The sequence below is a fragment of the Dermacentor albipictus genome, chromosome 1, assembly GCF_038994185.2.
Source record: "Dermacentor albipictus isolate Rhodes 1998 colony chromosome 1, USDA_Dalb.pri_finalv2, whole genome shotgun sequence".
Lineage (NCBI taxonomy): Eukaryota > Metazoa > Arthropoda > Arachnida > Ixodida > Ixodidae > Dermacentor > Dermacentor albipictus.
This window is the reverse complement of record NC_091821.1, coordinates 437029822-437046699: the sequence shown is the minus strand read 5'-3', so window position 1 is coordinate 437046699 and position 16878 is coordinate 437029822. Positions and strand designations below refer to the sequence as shown.

At 42.7% G+C, this 16878-nt stretch overlaps 1 protein-coding gene across 6 annotated transcripts in view; it reads right to left on the bottom strand.

The window, feature by feature from the left end:
• Window positions 1-16878, bottom strand: part of PAN2 (PAN2-PAN3 deadenylation complex catalytic subunit PAN2) — an 82249-nt gene that overhangs the window by 8418 nt on the left and 56953 nt on the right. For all 6 annotated transcript variants that reach the window (XR_010566148.2, XR_010566147.2, XR_010566151.2 and 3 more), the window contains exons 22-26: window positions 15421-15578; window positions 11082-11167; window positions 9282-9339; window positions 4348-4527; window positions 2890-2983 (exon numbers count right to left, since the gene is read on the bottom strand). Coding sequence is in view for 3 of the 6 variants with exons in the window: in XM_065439626.2 (XP_065295698.1) it covers window positions 2890-2983; window positions 4348-4527; window positions 9282-9339; window positions 11082-11167; window positions 15421-15578 (576 nt within the window). In the remaining 3 variants the exon portion in view is untranslated. The remainder of the gene's footprint in view (window positions 1-2889; window positions 2984-4347; window positions 4528-9281; window positions 9340-11081; window positions 11168-15420; window positions 15579-16878) is intronic.

Sequence of the window (16878 nt, the reverse complement as noted above, 5' to 3'; positions counted from 1 at the left end):
TTGCGATGCGCTGTGTTCAGTCTCATCTTTCACTGTGCTCATTTGCTCGGTAATGCCGAGAACACCGACACTCGCTGCAAGAACAGGTGCTTAAGAGCTGTGCTCTAAAGAAACTTTACATTATCTAGACAACGAAGCTGCAGGTGGGTAAATATAACTGGGCTATTTTTTCACAAATATACCACCAGAATTTTCAAAATTAAATTATGCTTCCAGTATTACTAACATGAAAAAGCACCTCATGTCATATTTCAAGTCATGCTCTACAGTGAGTGTAGCCTTTTCTTTTTCTGTTCTTGTACTTCAAAATACTGAAAGCTCAGCCACTTAGCAACAAAGTATTGGGAAAAAGCCAACCTCTCATTTGCAAAAAGCACAAATGTGCGAAATGCGACAACGCAGCTCAATGTACCGAAAGGGAATGAAGGTAGTGTCGTAAAGGAGCCCAACTCAAGTAAAAAGGCTTATTTAACCACTTTAGGTTCCATAAGCCATTTCATTGCAGCAATACGCGTCGATACGGCCTCACTATGCAAAAACACCCATGCAAAATGCAAAAACACCCATGTACTTAGATTTAAGTGCACGTTAAAGAAACTTAAGTGGTCAAAATTAATCCGAGTTCCCTCATTATGGTGTGCCTCATAATCAGATAATGGTTTTGGCACATAAAACAGAATAATTAAAAAATTGACTAAATGTTTGTACGTTAGCAATATGGCATGCAAGAGAGACTTGCTGTTGCAAGTCCTTTCATTTGCAATTTTCAGCAAATGGTCATAAGTTATTCTTTTTTATTTTCTGAATTATCCAAAGCTCTCTTTACATTATATGTGGTTGCATGATATTCATGTTCCAATGAATTCTCAAGCAGGAAATCAGCTGCTCTGCACAGCCATTTAACAAACACATTCTCTGTGCAGAAGCAATTACAACATAGCATCTTCCAGCAAAGAAACACATTCTCATTTGGAACAAAGCTGCAGGGATAGCCAAGACCTATAGCCAAGTTGAGAAAGTGTTAGTAGCTGTTGTAATTGAGAGGTTGGAAGTTTCCTCCAATTAATGATGTAACGATACTAATGATATTGAACAATACTGAGAAGCATTATGCCAACCATTATTCGCAATATCCTTCATTATTTACTTCACATTCAGCACAGTACTCAGTGCTTTTTTTTTTTATATATTAGACACATACACTCACTGACCGATTTTTTGGACACCTGCTTTAACAGACATGCCCGATAATTCGTATGCCTTTGGGCCACCACCACATTCTCAATAGAGCCAATGTATAAGGAGGTTTGAAATTTCTGACACTGAACCACTTCACCGTCCGATTTTTCTGACCTTTTTACCGCGACCGCAGATCTGAAACAGCATTCACTGAAGTCACCACAGTTGCCATTTTGAATATCTTGCAGCCTTGAACGAGCATTTTTGCATGCCAATCTGTCAGCAGCCATTGTAGTCATTTTGTACTGTAGTTAGGCCTAACTGCTTTGATGGTAGCTTTCTCTGCCAGGCCAGTGCCCAGAAACCTTAAATTAGTCTGCAACAGCCAACATATGTGTCTATCCTTGCCACCTGAACTTTCTGATGATTATGGGCATACCTAGGAGCATATGGGCATACCCATATATATCCAGCCATAAGTGAAATATACTTCTAGATATCAACTAATTCAATATGGTGTGAGTAATAAAGTGCACATACACATTCACTTTGTCTTTTGAATTTCAAATAACCGTGCACATCTCTTGCAGCACATGAAACAAGAAATGTTTTAATTCCTTTTGCAAAACATGCAAGTTGCTGCATTCACCACCATCCTGCGTAATGAAGCCAAGAATGGTGTTACAGTCAACAATAAATTTTTTGGAAGTGCCCAATAATTCAGTTGCCTTTGTGACGTGCCACGTACGGAACAATTTCAGACGTAGAAACCCTTCACCATCCAGCTTTTTTGGACTTCTTGCCATGACTGCAGGTCCAAAATGGCATTAATTGAAGGCACCACCATTGCCATTTTGATTACCTCATAGCCTTGAATTAGCACTCTTGCATGCCAATCTGCTGACAGCCATAGCCAGCCATAGCCACCATAGGCATTTGTGTTTAGCCACATGGTGTTTGGTGCATGGCTGTGTGGTCATTTTTTGCTGTCATGCGCACTGCAACACTAGGCCTAGCTGCTCTGACATACGCTACCACACTTCCTGCTGTTAGGTACCGCATTTTTCTTTGACAAGATTCCCTGCTGTCAGCAATGGTTCCGACTCCTCCTTTTTCATCTTCGTCGCTGGCTTCGAAGCATGGCAAGAGTTTAAAAGACGTAGCATTTTGTCTTTTCCCCAAAATAAGCTCTACCGCGATACAGCGGTGTAACGCGGACAAGTATAACTATTATATTGCGGTGAAGCATACTAAGAGTGGCAAGGGGCCATTGTCAAGGGACGTAGTGTGTTCCTTAATTATACACAAGTGCACCCACGTGTCACAGTACGGGCACCGAGAGCCTAATAATTGTACTGGCAGGTCTTCAGAGCTATTTCAGACATGGCTGTTGCAATTTGAGCCCTTAAGAGCAGTACAAGGTGTGCTTGGATTTTCTGGACTTCCAAATTTGTTTGAGGTTTTTGCAGTCCCTAGGGAGTCCGAAAAATTGTACAATGCTTGTATATGATGACAAAACTCCTATTCTGAAAGAAAAACGAACAATATGAAGAATGCAGAAAAAAAAAAAACTTTCTCTCCCATATTTGTGCCTATTTGTTTCACTGGTCCCTGTTCTGACTAAGCACGCACCTGCTCATGAACCAGGCTAATGTCACGGAAATAAAAAAAAGCACCCACAACTAAAAACTTGGTGTTCACTGTACTTACCAAGAAAGTGCCATGCAAGGAAACGCAGAGATACCATTCTCTTGTTAGGAAGTTGAAAAAGAAGCACGGTGTCAATCACTTGGTCAGCAGGTACCTGTTTAGAAATTAAGGAGCAAATGTTTGTACAAGACGTAAGAAAGCAGCAACAAGACTGCAGTAAACACTGCACAAAAAGGATGTGCAGGAACATGAAAAGTCACGAATGCTGTGTGAGTACAAAAGTATCTCTGTACTGTAAGATTCATTTGTAAGATTCACTTATTCACTGTAAGATTCAGTTGTGAGCACATTTGGATAAGTTACTAAGAAGCATTATGCCAACCATTATTTGCAATTTCCTTCAATATTCACTTCACATTAACCACAGTACACTGTGCTTTCCCTTTTTATTAGATGCATACAGTCACTGACAGATTTTTGAACACCGGATTTTACAGACATGCATGATAATTTGGACGCCTTTGGGAAACCACCACGTACCCCACAGAGCCAATGTATAAGGAGGTTTGAAATTTCGCACACTGAAACACTTCACCGTGTGATTTTTCGGACTTTTTACCACGACTGCAGGTCTGAAACAGTATTCATTGAAGCCAGCACATTTGCCATTTTGAATATCTTGCAGCCTCGAACCAGCGTTTTCGCACGCCGATCTGTTGGCAGCCATTGTAGTCGTTTTGTGCTGTAGTTAGGCCTAGCTGCTTTGAAGTTCGCTATGAAGCTTCTGCCTGTTTGGTGCCATGTTATTCATTTAAAGGATTCGTCGCTGTCGGCAATGGCGATGACTCCACCTTCATTCTCCTCGTCAAAGTGTGGAAAGCGTGGCAAGAGTCTAAAGCATTGCATATTGCCAGTTCCTGAAAGTCATCATTACTGCGATACAATGATGCTACACGGTCAACCATATGCAATGTATTGTGATGAAGAATGCACGCACACAGCCATCATGTCCTGTCACAATATCATCACCGAGATGCCTAACACGTGCACTGGCAGGCCTTTAAAGCTATTTTAGGTGTGACTGTGGTGATTTGAGTCCTTCAGGTAAGTTAAAGGCATGCATTCATTTTTTTTTTCAGACTGCCTGATATTTCGTACATTTCCACTGCTTCTAGAGAGTCTGATTTTTCGGCAGTGACTGTATACCTGTTTATCCTATCTAAATGGCGCAAACATTTGGACAACGAAGAGGTCAACCCTCACATTTTAAAGGACAAGCATTCCTGGGACTACTGCTTAATGTACTTCACTGCAGAACTAGGGAACAGCAGATATTTTTTCAGTGAGTAGCTCCTGCATTAAGTGACTGTGAAGGCATTGCTGGAAGGTTTTCTTTACTTATCGATAAGTACTTAATATGAATATTAATGTGTGCACTGACTTTAGGAAGCAAAGAAGAGTCAAAAGAAATAAAGGAAGGGCACTAGATTCATAACATGGCTGTAGTAGCATGCTTACAACAAGGTTGATGACTCTAAAGTCATTCTTGAGACCATGGCCAACAAAGATGACTCCTTCATCCACGAGGTAGCGCAGCTTGCGGTAAGTAGCCTTAAGTGTGGTCAGATGTTTGGACGAAATGGTCACATCCAGGTCACCGGGCTGGATTCCCGAAAACTGGGTCAGGTAGTCTACCACCTGGAAACATGTAAAGAAATGAAGGACATTAAAGTGTGAAGGAATAAGAAAGGCAATTAATAGCTTGCTTTTCTAGTGAATTTGCTATTCTCATATTCTTTTGATATCTACACTCATAGGTATTTTGTCTGACTTTTGGCTTCTGGCACACAAGCATGATGCTATCACCATCTGTTTGCACATAGAGCACAGTTGCAGCATCAGCGTACAAATCAGATTCCAGAAATGTATACTTTGATCAAACACTGACTGAATAAGTTATCTACGAGGGCACACTTCAACTTTCTGCTCCAGATTGTTACTGCATATTTCTTGCTCAAGAGCAGACTGAACACAATACTTTAAGAGGAATCTTTGATTTTTAAAATTGAATAAGTCGCACGGGTGTGTTTTGCTTCAATTCTGCCATCATCCGTTTTTTCCTCTTCTCCATATTTCTACCCAGCTTGCGGCATCTTTCTTTTCAAAGCGAAACCTTCTTAGCCTCTTCCTTCGACTTTTCCGCTGAAGCTGCTGGCTGCTGTCCTGTCCAATAGCTCTTGCCGAATTCATTTGTTAAACTGACAGAAATGTCGTCATCAGGCCGTTGCCATCATACACTTGGCAGCCTTGCTAGCTGCAGTTTTTCATGATTGGCCAACACCAGACATGGTGCAATTTAGGGTGGCCCGATTAGCCAGTACCTGACATGGTGAAAACACTGGATATAGGGTGAATTGAGGCTGCCCATGTTACAGGACACAGTGTGAATTAAGGCTGCCAGATTGACTGGTACCGGACATAATGCAAGCAAACACCGGATTCGGTGCAAGTTAGCACCAAATCAGCCTGTGGCGGCAGGTGATGTACGTGAGCTCAACACAAACACGCCATCGTCGTCCTTTTATCACCTTCATGTCATTGTGATAATTTCTTCATTGTCATGTCATTGTCACCTTTCTGCCGTTTTCAATCTGTTGCTCTTACTGTGTTGTCATATTGTTATCATGCCATTACATTTCAGCTGTCGCCATACTGGCATTGTAATTTTGTCATCATGCCATAGCTGTCAATGCATCATCACAGCGTTGCTGTTGTGGTCATTCATGGTCGTCACTGTCAACATGCCTTTGTCGTCACGCCAATGTCGTCACACCATTGGCATCATTCCAACATCAGCATCATGCTGTCATTACATCATCGCCGTCATACCTTTGTCATCATCCCATAGTCTCACGCAGCCTTTGTCACACCATCATTGTCAGTTCAAAGTCGTCATCCATCCCACGGTCATCATGCCAGCATTGCCATTCTATGGATGTCATACCACCGTCTCTACATGAGCGTCGTTATCCCGTGGTCAGCGTGCCGTTATCATTAGTCCACTGTCGTTCTCCCGTGCTTGTTACACCATCATCATCATATGATTATCGCTGTCCCATGGTCATAATGCCATCATCATTATACAATTGTCACCAGTCCAGTGTCATCATCGCACGATTGTCACACCTTAGTCGTCATATCATCATCGGTGTACCGCCGTCGTCATCCCATGATAGTACGCTGTTGTCATCACACCATTGTCACCAACTCATGGTGGTCTCGCCATTGTCGTCACACCATCGTCACCACCTTACAGGTGTCACTGAGTCGTCGTCACACCACCATTGTCACATCAGTGTCATTATCTCATGGTCAGTGTGTTGTCATCATCACACTATTGTCATCATACTATGATCACCATTGCAGCATCATCATCCCATGATCATCAATCACACTGTCACCATAGAACCATCGTCATCATAATTGTAGTTACGCCAGCATCGTTTTCCCATGGTCATCATGCATTCACAGGGTGTCTACCAGGTTAACATTTTCAAAGTCCCTGAATTTTCCAGGGTTCCCCTGTGTGCCTTTGCAAAATTCCCTGAGCAACATAGAACCTTGTTTTATGTCAAGACGGGCTGACACCATTTCGGCCGATGCCGTCACTCTCTAGTAGGCATGTTAAAAAATAAAAAAAAGACTTAATCCAGTTTGAAAAGTAAGTAGTAGCGCTCATTTTATTAAATATAGAAAACTAAAGGGTTAGTAAAATGTGCAGCGAGTAAAATCTCTTCGAAAAAATAAAATGGCAAAGTCCATTGAAAATTGAGTCGAACATCTTCAAATATGAATAAGAAGAAATGCATGCAGACACAAATATCTTCAGAAATGACTTAATTCTATCGAATGACAGCAAGCTCTTTGGTATTAGGCCTGAACTTTGTCACAATGAGATCTCAGCAGCTGGAAAGTCAACCTCAGCTGCCCTGACATAGTCTCAGCCCACGTACAATGTCTCAGTGGTGCGTTTCACTGCTTTAAAGAATTTATTTTGGTTTAGATGAGAATCACCGGCATCTCGGCGTACACCAACACTTTACTTTTTGAGCTCAAGCTTTTTCAAAGAAGAGGCGGCACAGTTCCTTTCCCGATCAGTCCTCAATGCGACGGTCCTTTTTGTTTTTGCCCTCATTCCAACTCACGTTCGCGCCACGGACCATTTAAAGCATCCTCTTGGTCAATTGTACAGTCAACGTAAGATTTTTCTGACTCCCTAGGGGCCGCGATAACGTCTGAAAAAATGAATGCATGTCTTCTACTGCCCTCAAGAGCCCAAACCGCCACAGGCACGTCCGAAAAAGCTCTGAAGGCCTGCCAGTACACTTATTAGGTATATTTATGCTCGTACTGTGACAGGAGATGGCGGGTGCACGCGTGTATACTTAAGGGATATGTACCGCGTCCCGTGACAATTGCCTCTTCCCATGCTAGTTGAGCTTTACCGCAATGCTTAACGTATGCTTCACTGCGTAGTATTGCTGTGCCGAGGCGAAGCTGCCTTTCGGAAACCGGCATTATGCAACGCGCCGTGCTTTCTAAGCTTCGAAGCCGATCGCGAGGATTACAGAGGTGGAGTCGGTGCCATTGCTGACAGCGGCGAATTCTTTCAATGAAAAACACGGCACCGAACGGCAAGAATCTTAACAGAGAATGTCGAAGCAGCTAGACTCACGTTGCCGCGGTGGCCAGCGGATCTGGGTGTGAGAGCGCAGGCTCGAGGTGGCAAGATAATAAAAACGGCGGTGTTGGCTTTGATTATTGTCGTTTCAAACCTACGGTCGCGGCAAAAAGTCCGGAAAATCCGATGGCAAAGGGTTCTTGCGTCCGAAATTTCAGACGTTCTTATACATTTGACTCTATAGGGTACGTGGTGGTACCGCGAAGCCTTCCGCATTATTGGGCATGCCCCGAAAATCGGGCGTATGGAAAATGAGTCATTGACAGTGCACTGGCAACTCCTCCAGCTGACGACATGTCGTCAAAGACAATTCGTTGCGATTCCTCTCTTTTACTTGAGCCAGCATTAGGGTGACTTTTGCTCCTTTTAAATAAAATGACAGCTAATTTTCCCTATAAGCACAAATTCCCTGAGTTTTCCCAGAGCATTTCCACACTATTCAACACTCGTGAGAATTGCAGGTTTTCCGGATGGTAGACACCCCAAGTCATCATCATGTCATTGTGATCATTCCATCAAGGTCATTTTGTTGTGGTGGTTCCAGTGTTGTCATGCTGTCATTGTCATTTTGTAGTCATCAAGTCGTCGTCATACAGTCACTGTGATGCCACACAGTCATCCTATTGTCGTCTTTTCTTTGTCATCATATGTGTAGTGTGCATGATCGAGCAAAAGTTTACGTTGAGCAAGGCAGTTCCCAGAGGAAATGTCCATCTGGGTCTCTAATTGCAAATAGTTGCTAAGCAGCAACAACATTCTTCACAAACACCAATGAAAGCTTCACTTAAACCGACTGTCACAGTGCTTGGTATCCTCAGATTTTATTTAGAAAGCAGCTCTTAAGCCTCCGTTCCTGGGTTGAGCATAGTCGTCCCTTGGTGTATCTGTACAAATACACTCGTGCCACTGTTTGTACATTTTGTCATCCCCTTTTTCCACAGCTGGCTTGTTCGCACCCGCTTGTGCCAGTGCTTGCGCGTTCGTTGTTGTCTTCTTCCAGAGCTGGCTCCGATGCTGTTCATCATGCCAGCCTTCCCATACTGCCCCTCCCTCTGCGAAGGCGCTGACGGCACTGACCCAGTGCTAGTCGGTGTGGCGATTTTGATCTGAAGTTCTTTGTCTCAACATATCGCAAAATGTAAACATCTATACAGCTGCGCTCAAATTTCACATTAGGGAGTACCGTAATCATTGGGCATTTTCTTTGTAGTTTTGCCCAGTGGTAAAAAAAGGTTTAACGCTCCAGTTCAGTTTTGGTTTGTGCAAAAGCATATATTTTTTTTCAGTTCTGGTTGGAGACACCCTAGGTGATGGTGTGCATCTGGTAATTGTAAATGGTACAACTGTGCCAGTACTTGGTACCCTTTTCTAAATTTTATATACTATTTGTAGCTTAGCACCATATTATAACATGCATAATTCCATAATCTTGTCTTTATTGCATTCTTCGACGTGATCATTACCTATGCGCAATAAACAAGCAATAATTTTCTTTTATGTATAAAACAAAGTTCATAATATTCATATTCGATTTGACATACAACTTTTAGCACTCCCCTCCCCTAGCTACAACTAGTTTGCAAACAGAGTCTAAGAGTGCCTGTCTACTGCAGTTTTTGTTCAGCATGTGTTTGTTTCACAGCAACGATGATAAGGCTGCATGTAAGTGCATTACAGCGCTACTGCAGAAGACGAGCGAAGGACAGCTTACCTGTTCTTGAGTTGCAATGTAGTCATCAATAAATGGAATCCCTTCAAGAGGCCCTTGCCTGGAAAATGTGACAAGCAAATGTGAGAAAGCTGCAATTAGGATGAAGACTAACAAGACAACTTTGCATTTTGGTGCTTATTTCTTTATGTTTGCTTTAAATCTTGAGGTCTGTGTTTGCTTACTGCTGTGTCTGCTTGCTGTCATTAATTGTCTATATGATTCTATATGAAACTTAGTTTCATATAAAATCAATAAAGACAAGATTATGGAATTCTGCATGTTATAATATGGTGCTAAGCTACAAATAGTATATAAAATTTAGAAAAGGTACCACACTAGAAACTTCTGCCTTTGAGTTCTATAATGCGGTTAGCAAGAAAGACAATGAAAAACCATTATCTATATGTGCAACGACTCATTACTAAAAAAAACAATTATTACAATGACTGGTAATTTCTGAGATCAAGTGATTACAGTTTAGGCTCTATATAACAAACTTCAATATAATGAAATTTTCACTATAACGAAGTATACAACTTTTTATACCTTCTTGTCCATGGAACACCATGTATTTAGAACCTCAATATAACAAAGTGTGTTTATAGCACACAATTTCAAAATGATGAAATTTCACAGCCATCGTGAAGGAATACTGAGACAATAAATGGAAAGTTTTGCAGATGCAGATGTTCAAATAATTTAAGTGCATGCGGCTGCTTGCAAATGCATCTCTCAATTTGTGTGCCGCGTGATCGAGATCTATCGCTGAAGTGGAGCAGCGTCATGTTTCATACAAAGTCTAAGCGTGATAAGATTCTGTCATGTCCCACGCAATAGTGGTGCAAATGAAAGGTGTGAGTGAAATATGTGCTAATGAAAGCTTGCAAGGGTGAGCCAAGAAAGATGGCGATTTGATGAACACCGTATTCCTGCATGACCAAGGGGAAAGGGGGGAGTGGAGCAAGCTTGGATAAAGCGTGCTCAAAGGGGCAGGGGGCAAGCAGATTGGCACACATCTCCTTTTATATTGCAACCGTGGCTGCACATGGCTGTCAGCGCGGCTGAGTGCATACACAGTTCGCGTGAACTGCTTTAGAGGCAATCCGACACATTGCAAAGCAAAGATGTGGCGACAAGTGCGCTGTTTTCCTGCACATCTAGTACTGGAGGTTGTGTAATCTTGAGTTTCGGAGAAGCGTTGAAACAAAAGGCAGACAAAGCATTCGCTCCCTGCTGCCTGTGCTTTTTATTATAGCGGCGTCCCACTGCAAGCAACACTATATTCCGCAGAAGCACAGTGGGTGTATAAGCGTGACTGGCTTCGCTTTGTAACACCAATCTGAAGATATCGTCATGGCATGAAACCATATCTTTCATCACCGACTCTAAAACACAACAAAATTTGTTTCTTTTTTTTTCTCAGTCAAGTTTGCCTTTTCAGATAGCCTAATAATTCGGAAAATTTTGCGGCCCCTTCCGTGTAATAAATATTTGTTGCTGACTATTTATTTGCATAAAAGGTCAAATTTCAATGTAACGAAATTTCGACATAAGGAAATTGCCGATTTTGCCATCCTTGTGTTATCAAGTTTTAACTGTTGTAGGCGACTACATTTATGTGATAATAAAGCACCATGGGCTATGGGTACATTACATGTAGATCATATAAGTAATTTATGTGCACATCATGTGACAAAGAATGAGATTCTTTTGACACACAGCATTTTTCATATCAAAACATCAACTTTCAGGCATAATGTTCGTGTACAAAGCAAACAGAAAATGGCTTGAACCCCTTACCCTCGAAGGCAGGAGATCCTGGCAACGGACATGTGGGAAGGACGAATGGTAGATCGTGTGCCATCACTCCGTATCTCTGCCTCTTCCTGAAAACATCATCATAAAGGGACATTAAGGCCAACTTAAAGGGGCCCTGAACCGCTCTTTACCAAAGTGCAGAAATGCATTCGAAGGTAAAATAGGCTATTTCAGAAACACTTTGTTGTAAAAAAGTACTCCAATGTGTTCACCAGAAGTGGAGTTATTGGCAATCGAACACCCCCTTCACGGTGCTTCCACTCCTTCTTCAATGCCTTGCACTGCGAAGTCTACGGCAGAGTGGGGCATGCCCACAGCATTCCACCTACTGAGAGTCACTGTGGCATGCAGTTTGAATTTGATTTTGGATGTTAACGTTGTAAGAGTTGGGGTTGGGCATGTGAAAAGTGGCAGCTGGCCCATGCCTTTGTCTGACTCATCCACGCTAAGGACGTTGTTGAAGGGAGGAACCTGTTCCTATCGAGAACGAGGAACACGGGAGTTTATTTACAATATCTACATGTAGTGTGGAGAACGTTACATTTCATCAGTCTAGCATGACTGAAAACGAAGCAGAACGAAGAGCCAAGAATGGCTCCTTAAACACCCTTTGTCCTCTTCAGATCCATAGGCCAGGGACAACTGTTGGCCATGTCCAACATTAATCCAATCAAAGCATCCAAAGTCGTCGAAGCATCCGCCTTTCAGGGCGAGGGTTCACACACTCACTCCTGCAATTTTGTTGCACTAAACACAATGAAAGGAGGGGGCTTCGGAGACAGGGGTTGTCACACTTGACTGAAGCTGGCACGTTTTGATTTCTGAGCTGACTCCACAGTTAGGTGCCATGTCTGTCAAACAATCGTTACGATTACCGGAGGTCGTGGCAGAACGCCATAGAGCACCCTTTTCCAGGAGTTCGCTTGCTCCAATTGGCCCGTGAAGGTGACAGCGAACCGGCTAACAATACTTGGCCCGCCAAACAAGCCTAGCTTTACTGGTGCCGTAGGGCTGTCCGAAGGGGGCGCATTGTTGGCTTCATGAAGCGATTCGAAGTAACACAGAGCATCAACATAGACGTCCACTACTTCTGATTTTGGGATCTATGACATGCCAAACATAAGCCAGACACAGCTGTCCTCAGCATCTACACTGCATAGCAAACCGCAGCTACATGCAACTGTAGTGTGGATGCGCAGCGTTTGCTTTGTGCACGACAGGGCTTGAGTGTATGCTTGTGCTTATCTGCTCGTCTGACTTTGCTACGTGGTGCAGCCTGGCTTTGTCCTTCAACAGCTTGACAGACTGATAGTAATGAATGAATATGAATATGAATAATATGAATATGAATATTTTATTTTTCCGGAAATAATGGGTCCTGGAAAGGTCAAGAGCTAAAAGCTGTCTCGACAGCTTGACTAGGCTTCTACAAGGCAGTATTGGTTTACAGCAACAGATAGTGTCCATATTAAATGACATCAGGAAATGCGAAGAACAGTGAGTTATACAGTAGCATAAGGGCAATTAATGAATAAATCAACAGCATATCATTTCAAAATGTGTTTGCAATAACTTTATCTATAGTTGTGAACACATGACAATACAAACAAAAGAAGTTAAGACACCAGAATATGAAGAAAAATAGAATGCATACATGTTCACGTTAAACAGCACTTGCAAAACAAAAGGCAAACACACAAAGCCATTCATTCTTTGGATAGAAAATACATTCTCAGTTCTTTTATGCCGTAACTGATCACACATTAAGTTAGAGTAGCCACCTCCAACTTACATATTTTGAAGCGCTTTCAATAGGTCTGCCAAGGCATCTGCCAAGTGTCTGGCCTTAAGTTTCATGGGGTTTGAGGCTAGTTGAGCGTTTAAAACTAAACGAAATTAGCTAGACCCGATGGCTATGACACAGATAAGGAGGGTGGCCTAAGCTTAATTGCTACACGGTGGCTGCGGCCAAGCGTGAGCAGACAATAATCAGCTTCTTCCAGAAGTATGTAATTATTGGTAAAATTCAAAAGCAGATTTTTGCTTACTTCAGCCTGTTCATTAAACTTCATCACTCAATATACACAGTAACAGTAGGAAGAAGCGCACTGATCTAAAGACACTTGTTGATTGACGCCAGCTGTTGGCCAATAGCAGCCGCCCCCCCTCTTCCCCCCCCCATATGGGAATCCACTACATTACGAAATAAAGTGTCCAGAAAAGCATAAGGACCAGGCTTCTGTTGAAAAGAGAGTGCTTAAGAGAAAGGTGACTTCGAACTCTGCTTGTGAGCTCCACGCGCGGCACAGGACTGAAGAACTTGGCTGAGTTGTTCACAGCAGCATATGTTATCCACAGACTATGTCTTTTCACCAAGCCCGTGGAGTGGTTCAGGTACCCTTTAAGACAAGCCAAGTTAATGCCAACTTGAGATAGTGGTTTTAGATGTCATTTTTTTTATTGCCTAGCAAGCATGTTAACCTTGCTTGTCTTCTGCACCGTACCAATATTTGGCAGACTTTTCAAACTAACAGGGTTGAGGCTGCGCTGCAGGCACTCTAATGACTAACCCTTTCCATGGCAAGGACGAGCCTCACCTGTCTAGGAATATCCATTTGACTACTCAGTGCCAGGGACGAATGGCAGTCATTTTATCATACTGATATGAATGCTGCGCTACTAGATGGTGTCAGCTTCCCAGAAAACAGATTTTTTTTTGGTGTGGCTGGCAAAGACACAGCAGAAGTTTGGCTCTCCTGGGTTTTAAAAATAGCAGCATGGAGTTCGGCGGCTGGAGTGATGACTGCTGCTGTTTTCAATGCAGCAATTGTGGTGTTTTAGAGTGCAGCTTTTAGGTGCTCGTTCCTGTGGCGAGCATCGGCATTGTCTCTCATAACCGAGCAAACAAGCATAGCGAAAGATGAAAGTGAATGCGGAGAGCAGCGGGGGATGAAAGACACAAGGAAAAAAGCAGAGGAGGAGGTGCAGCGAAACCATGAGGCAGGAAGCGGAGGAGGAGGGTATGGTGAAAGGGTGGGAGGAAAAGCGTAGTGTGGCGACGGTGGCGGTGATGTGGCGCCAGAGTAGCGCGCATCATCTGGGAGGTCTGTTGGCAGCGGTTGTTGTGAATCAAGCCCACATATCACCCACACACTGGCTCTCACGATCTCCAGATTAGTGAGGCAGTGGCGACACACTACGTTCCGTTTGCAACATGCCGCACGAGGCTGATTGTCCTCGCCAGTCAATATATTGTGAAATGAAAGCACGTACAGAGCTGCGCTAAAATTTTGCATTAAGGAGCATTGTAATTGACGGTGAATGTTTTTATGTTTCTTCACTTCAAGTAAACAGTTATACGTGGAACACTCTAGGGAGTCCAGTTCAGAGCTTCAACTTGGCACTGACTATTACGAAGAAAAGTTTGAGCCTTTGGTGACTGCTTGCATGGAAGCAACTTGATGAAAATGCTTTGCCACCTGCACTTTTTGATTTACTTTCCTTGAAATGCCAGGAATGGTGCATCACATGGAGGACAACAAAAGTACACTTGACTTCTGCTCCAAGAAATGTCAACCTTTATACAGACTGTTTCTGACACCATGTCTATCTGCAGTTCTACAACACAAAAAAAATTCTAGTAATGGACATCAGGAAAAGGAAATGACCTGCTGATATTGCAATAACAAAAGCTGTTTGCCAAAAACCAGTAATTAAATAATTTGCGAAATTTTGGTGGATTTCTATAGAAAAAGTTGGCACGGAGAGTTTTAGAGTGATCAACTTGGTCAAGCCACAAGCATGACATTAGGAACATGTGTGCACATGAAAAGTGAGAGAGAGAAAAGGATGCATAAAAAGGTAGGTAGGTTAACCAGAGGTAGTTCCGGTTGGCTGCCCTAAATTTTAAATCTTATTGTTACCACTTCTGTCAGTGAGCACTGCTCACAAATCCTTCTACAAAAGCCACATTGCTTCAAGATTTAACTGGATAAAATCCTGGTATCCATTGTGCAAAAGAAGATGTACAGAGCTTATTATGGACATAAATTGAGATGTCTAATAATTTACCTGTGATAGATGTTTAACCAGCTGTGAACACTAACTTCGTAAAGGTTTATCGGACACTTCCACACCTAAAGCACATGGTTTCATCTGAGTAGTTACATTGAGCTCACTGCTCACATAGCCTCTATACTGTAAAGAATGCTATCACTTTGTTTACAATTTCTATACTTAAAGCTGACGGCCCTTTGCATAGCAGCACCTGTAAACACTCTGTATTTTACCTCCAAAACTGGACGTGGTACGTGAAGCTCACCTGGTTGAGGGTGACAAACTCTGCATCCATGGCAACAATGTCTCCTTGTTTCAGAATCTCACTCGGTGAAAGTGGAGTGAAAGTGACATGACGCCGTCCACCATTTGCTGCTAAAGAAATGTCTTGCTGGAACACGTCTGCTGACAGAGGTGCCTTCACTGTAAACATTTCAGAGCAATGAGAGAAATTACTCTATGTTTCATATACACTGTCTTTTTGTCCACCTTTATGCTATCCTACACAGAGAGCTAGCATGCAGAACACCTGCAACTTATTCACAGAAATTTGTGTACTCGTGCACTCAAAGCTGAAATTGCATAAGTAGGCCCGACTGGTCTATACAGTTTGTTAGCCCTGCTTTTAACATGCCAGCTGTTAGAAGTACAAGAAACGATCTGACAAACCAATGCCAATTGGGAGCAAGTTAATGATTGCTGGTTTTAGCCTTGCGTCTTCAAGCTCACTCTGACATTTGTCATAGTCAATTTAAGAGCCTGCCAGCACAGCAAATGCGCCCCGATTGAGCTTTAAATACATACTGAGACTTTATATGCAGATGTGGCAAGCCCCCACATCTGAAATGTTGCTTTACTTACCTAATTCCAGCTCTGCTCCAGAATGGCAGTGCCGTCTCATAGCTGAGGACGCCACTGGTTTTTGATAATGTTCCTCAACAACTGCTGAGCCGAAATTGCATAGCCATGCACTCTCAATACCTATCTACTTGAAGCCACTACAGTAGAGACAGGTTTCTCAAGGACATTAACATCAATGTAATTGCTGACAAGCATTATGAAAATATTCTGCCTAATTTGATTGTCAGGAGGCACTGTCCTACACCACGTGGAGTTGAGAAGACATTCAAGTTAAGGTTTGTTTGCGAATACATTCGAGCTTTGAGAAAATGAATATGAATTTAATGAAGTGAATACAACATTTGGTTTTCCGTGCTTTACTTCAGTGAGTATGCTACTGCTAAATGAAACATAAAATTCAAGGCCCGAGACAATATTGTTTATAATGAAAGAAATCTTTGGTTGCTTGCAGCTCAAAAGATGTACTCTGGTAGAAAAATGTCCAAAAGTACTCAACAAGTGTTACATCAAGTGGCACATTCTAGACATGTACACATGCGTTTTGGCCGGCGGCTGGCCCTGGCTGCCCGCAGCTCACAAACTATGAGTCGATCTCGTGTGATCATACTGGGGACGCGTCCTACAATGACCATTTTCGGTGACAGTGTCGCCTCGATGATAGTATCACCATCAGGTGCATGCTGATTGGCCAGTTGACCAATATTGGATGACGCAGTGCTCAACCAGCCAATCAGCGCATGCCTAATGGCCAAGGCGTGGCCAAGGCGGTAGTATTAAAATTATGGGGTTTTATGTGCCAAAACAACAATCTGATTATGAGGCATGCCATAGTGTGGAACTCTGGAAACGTGGACCACCCGGG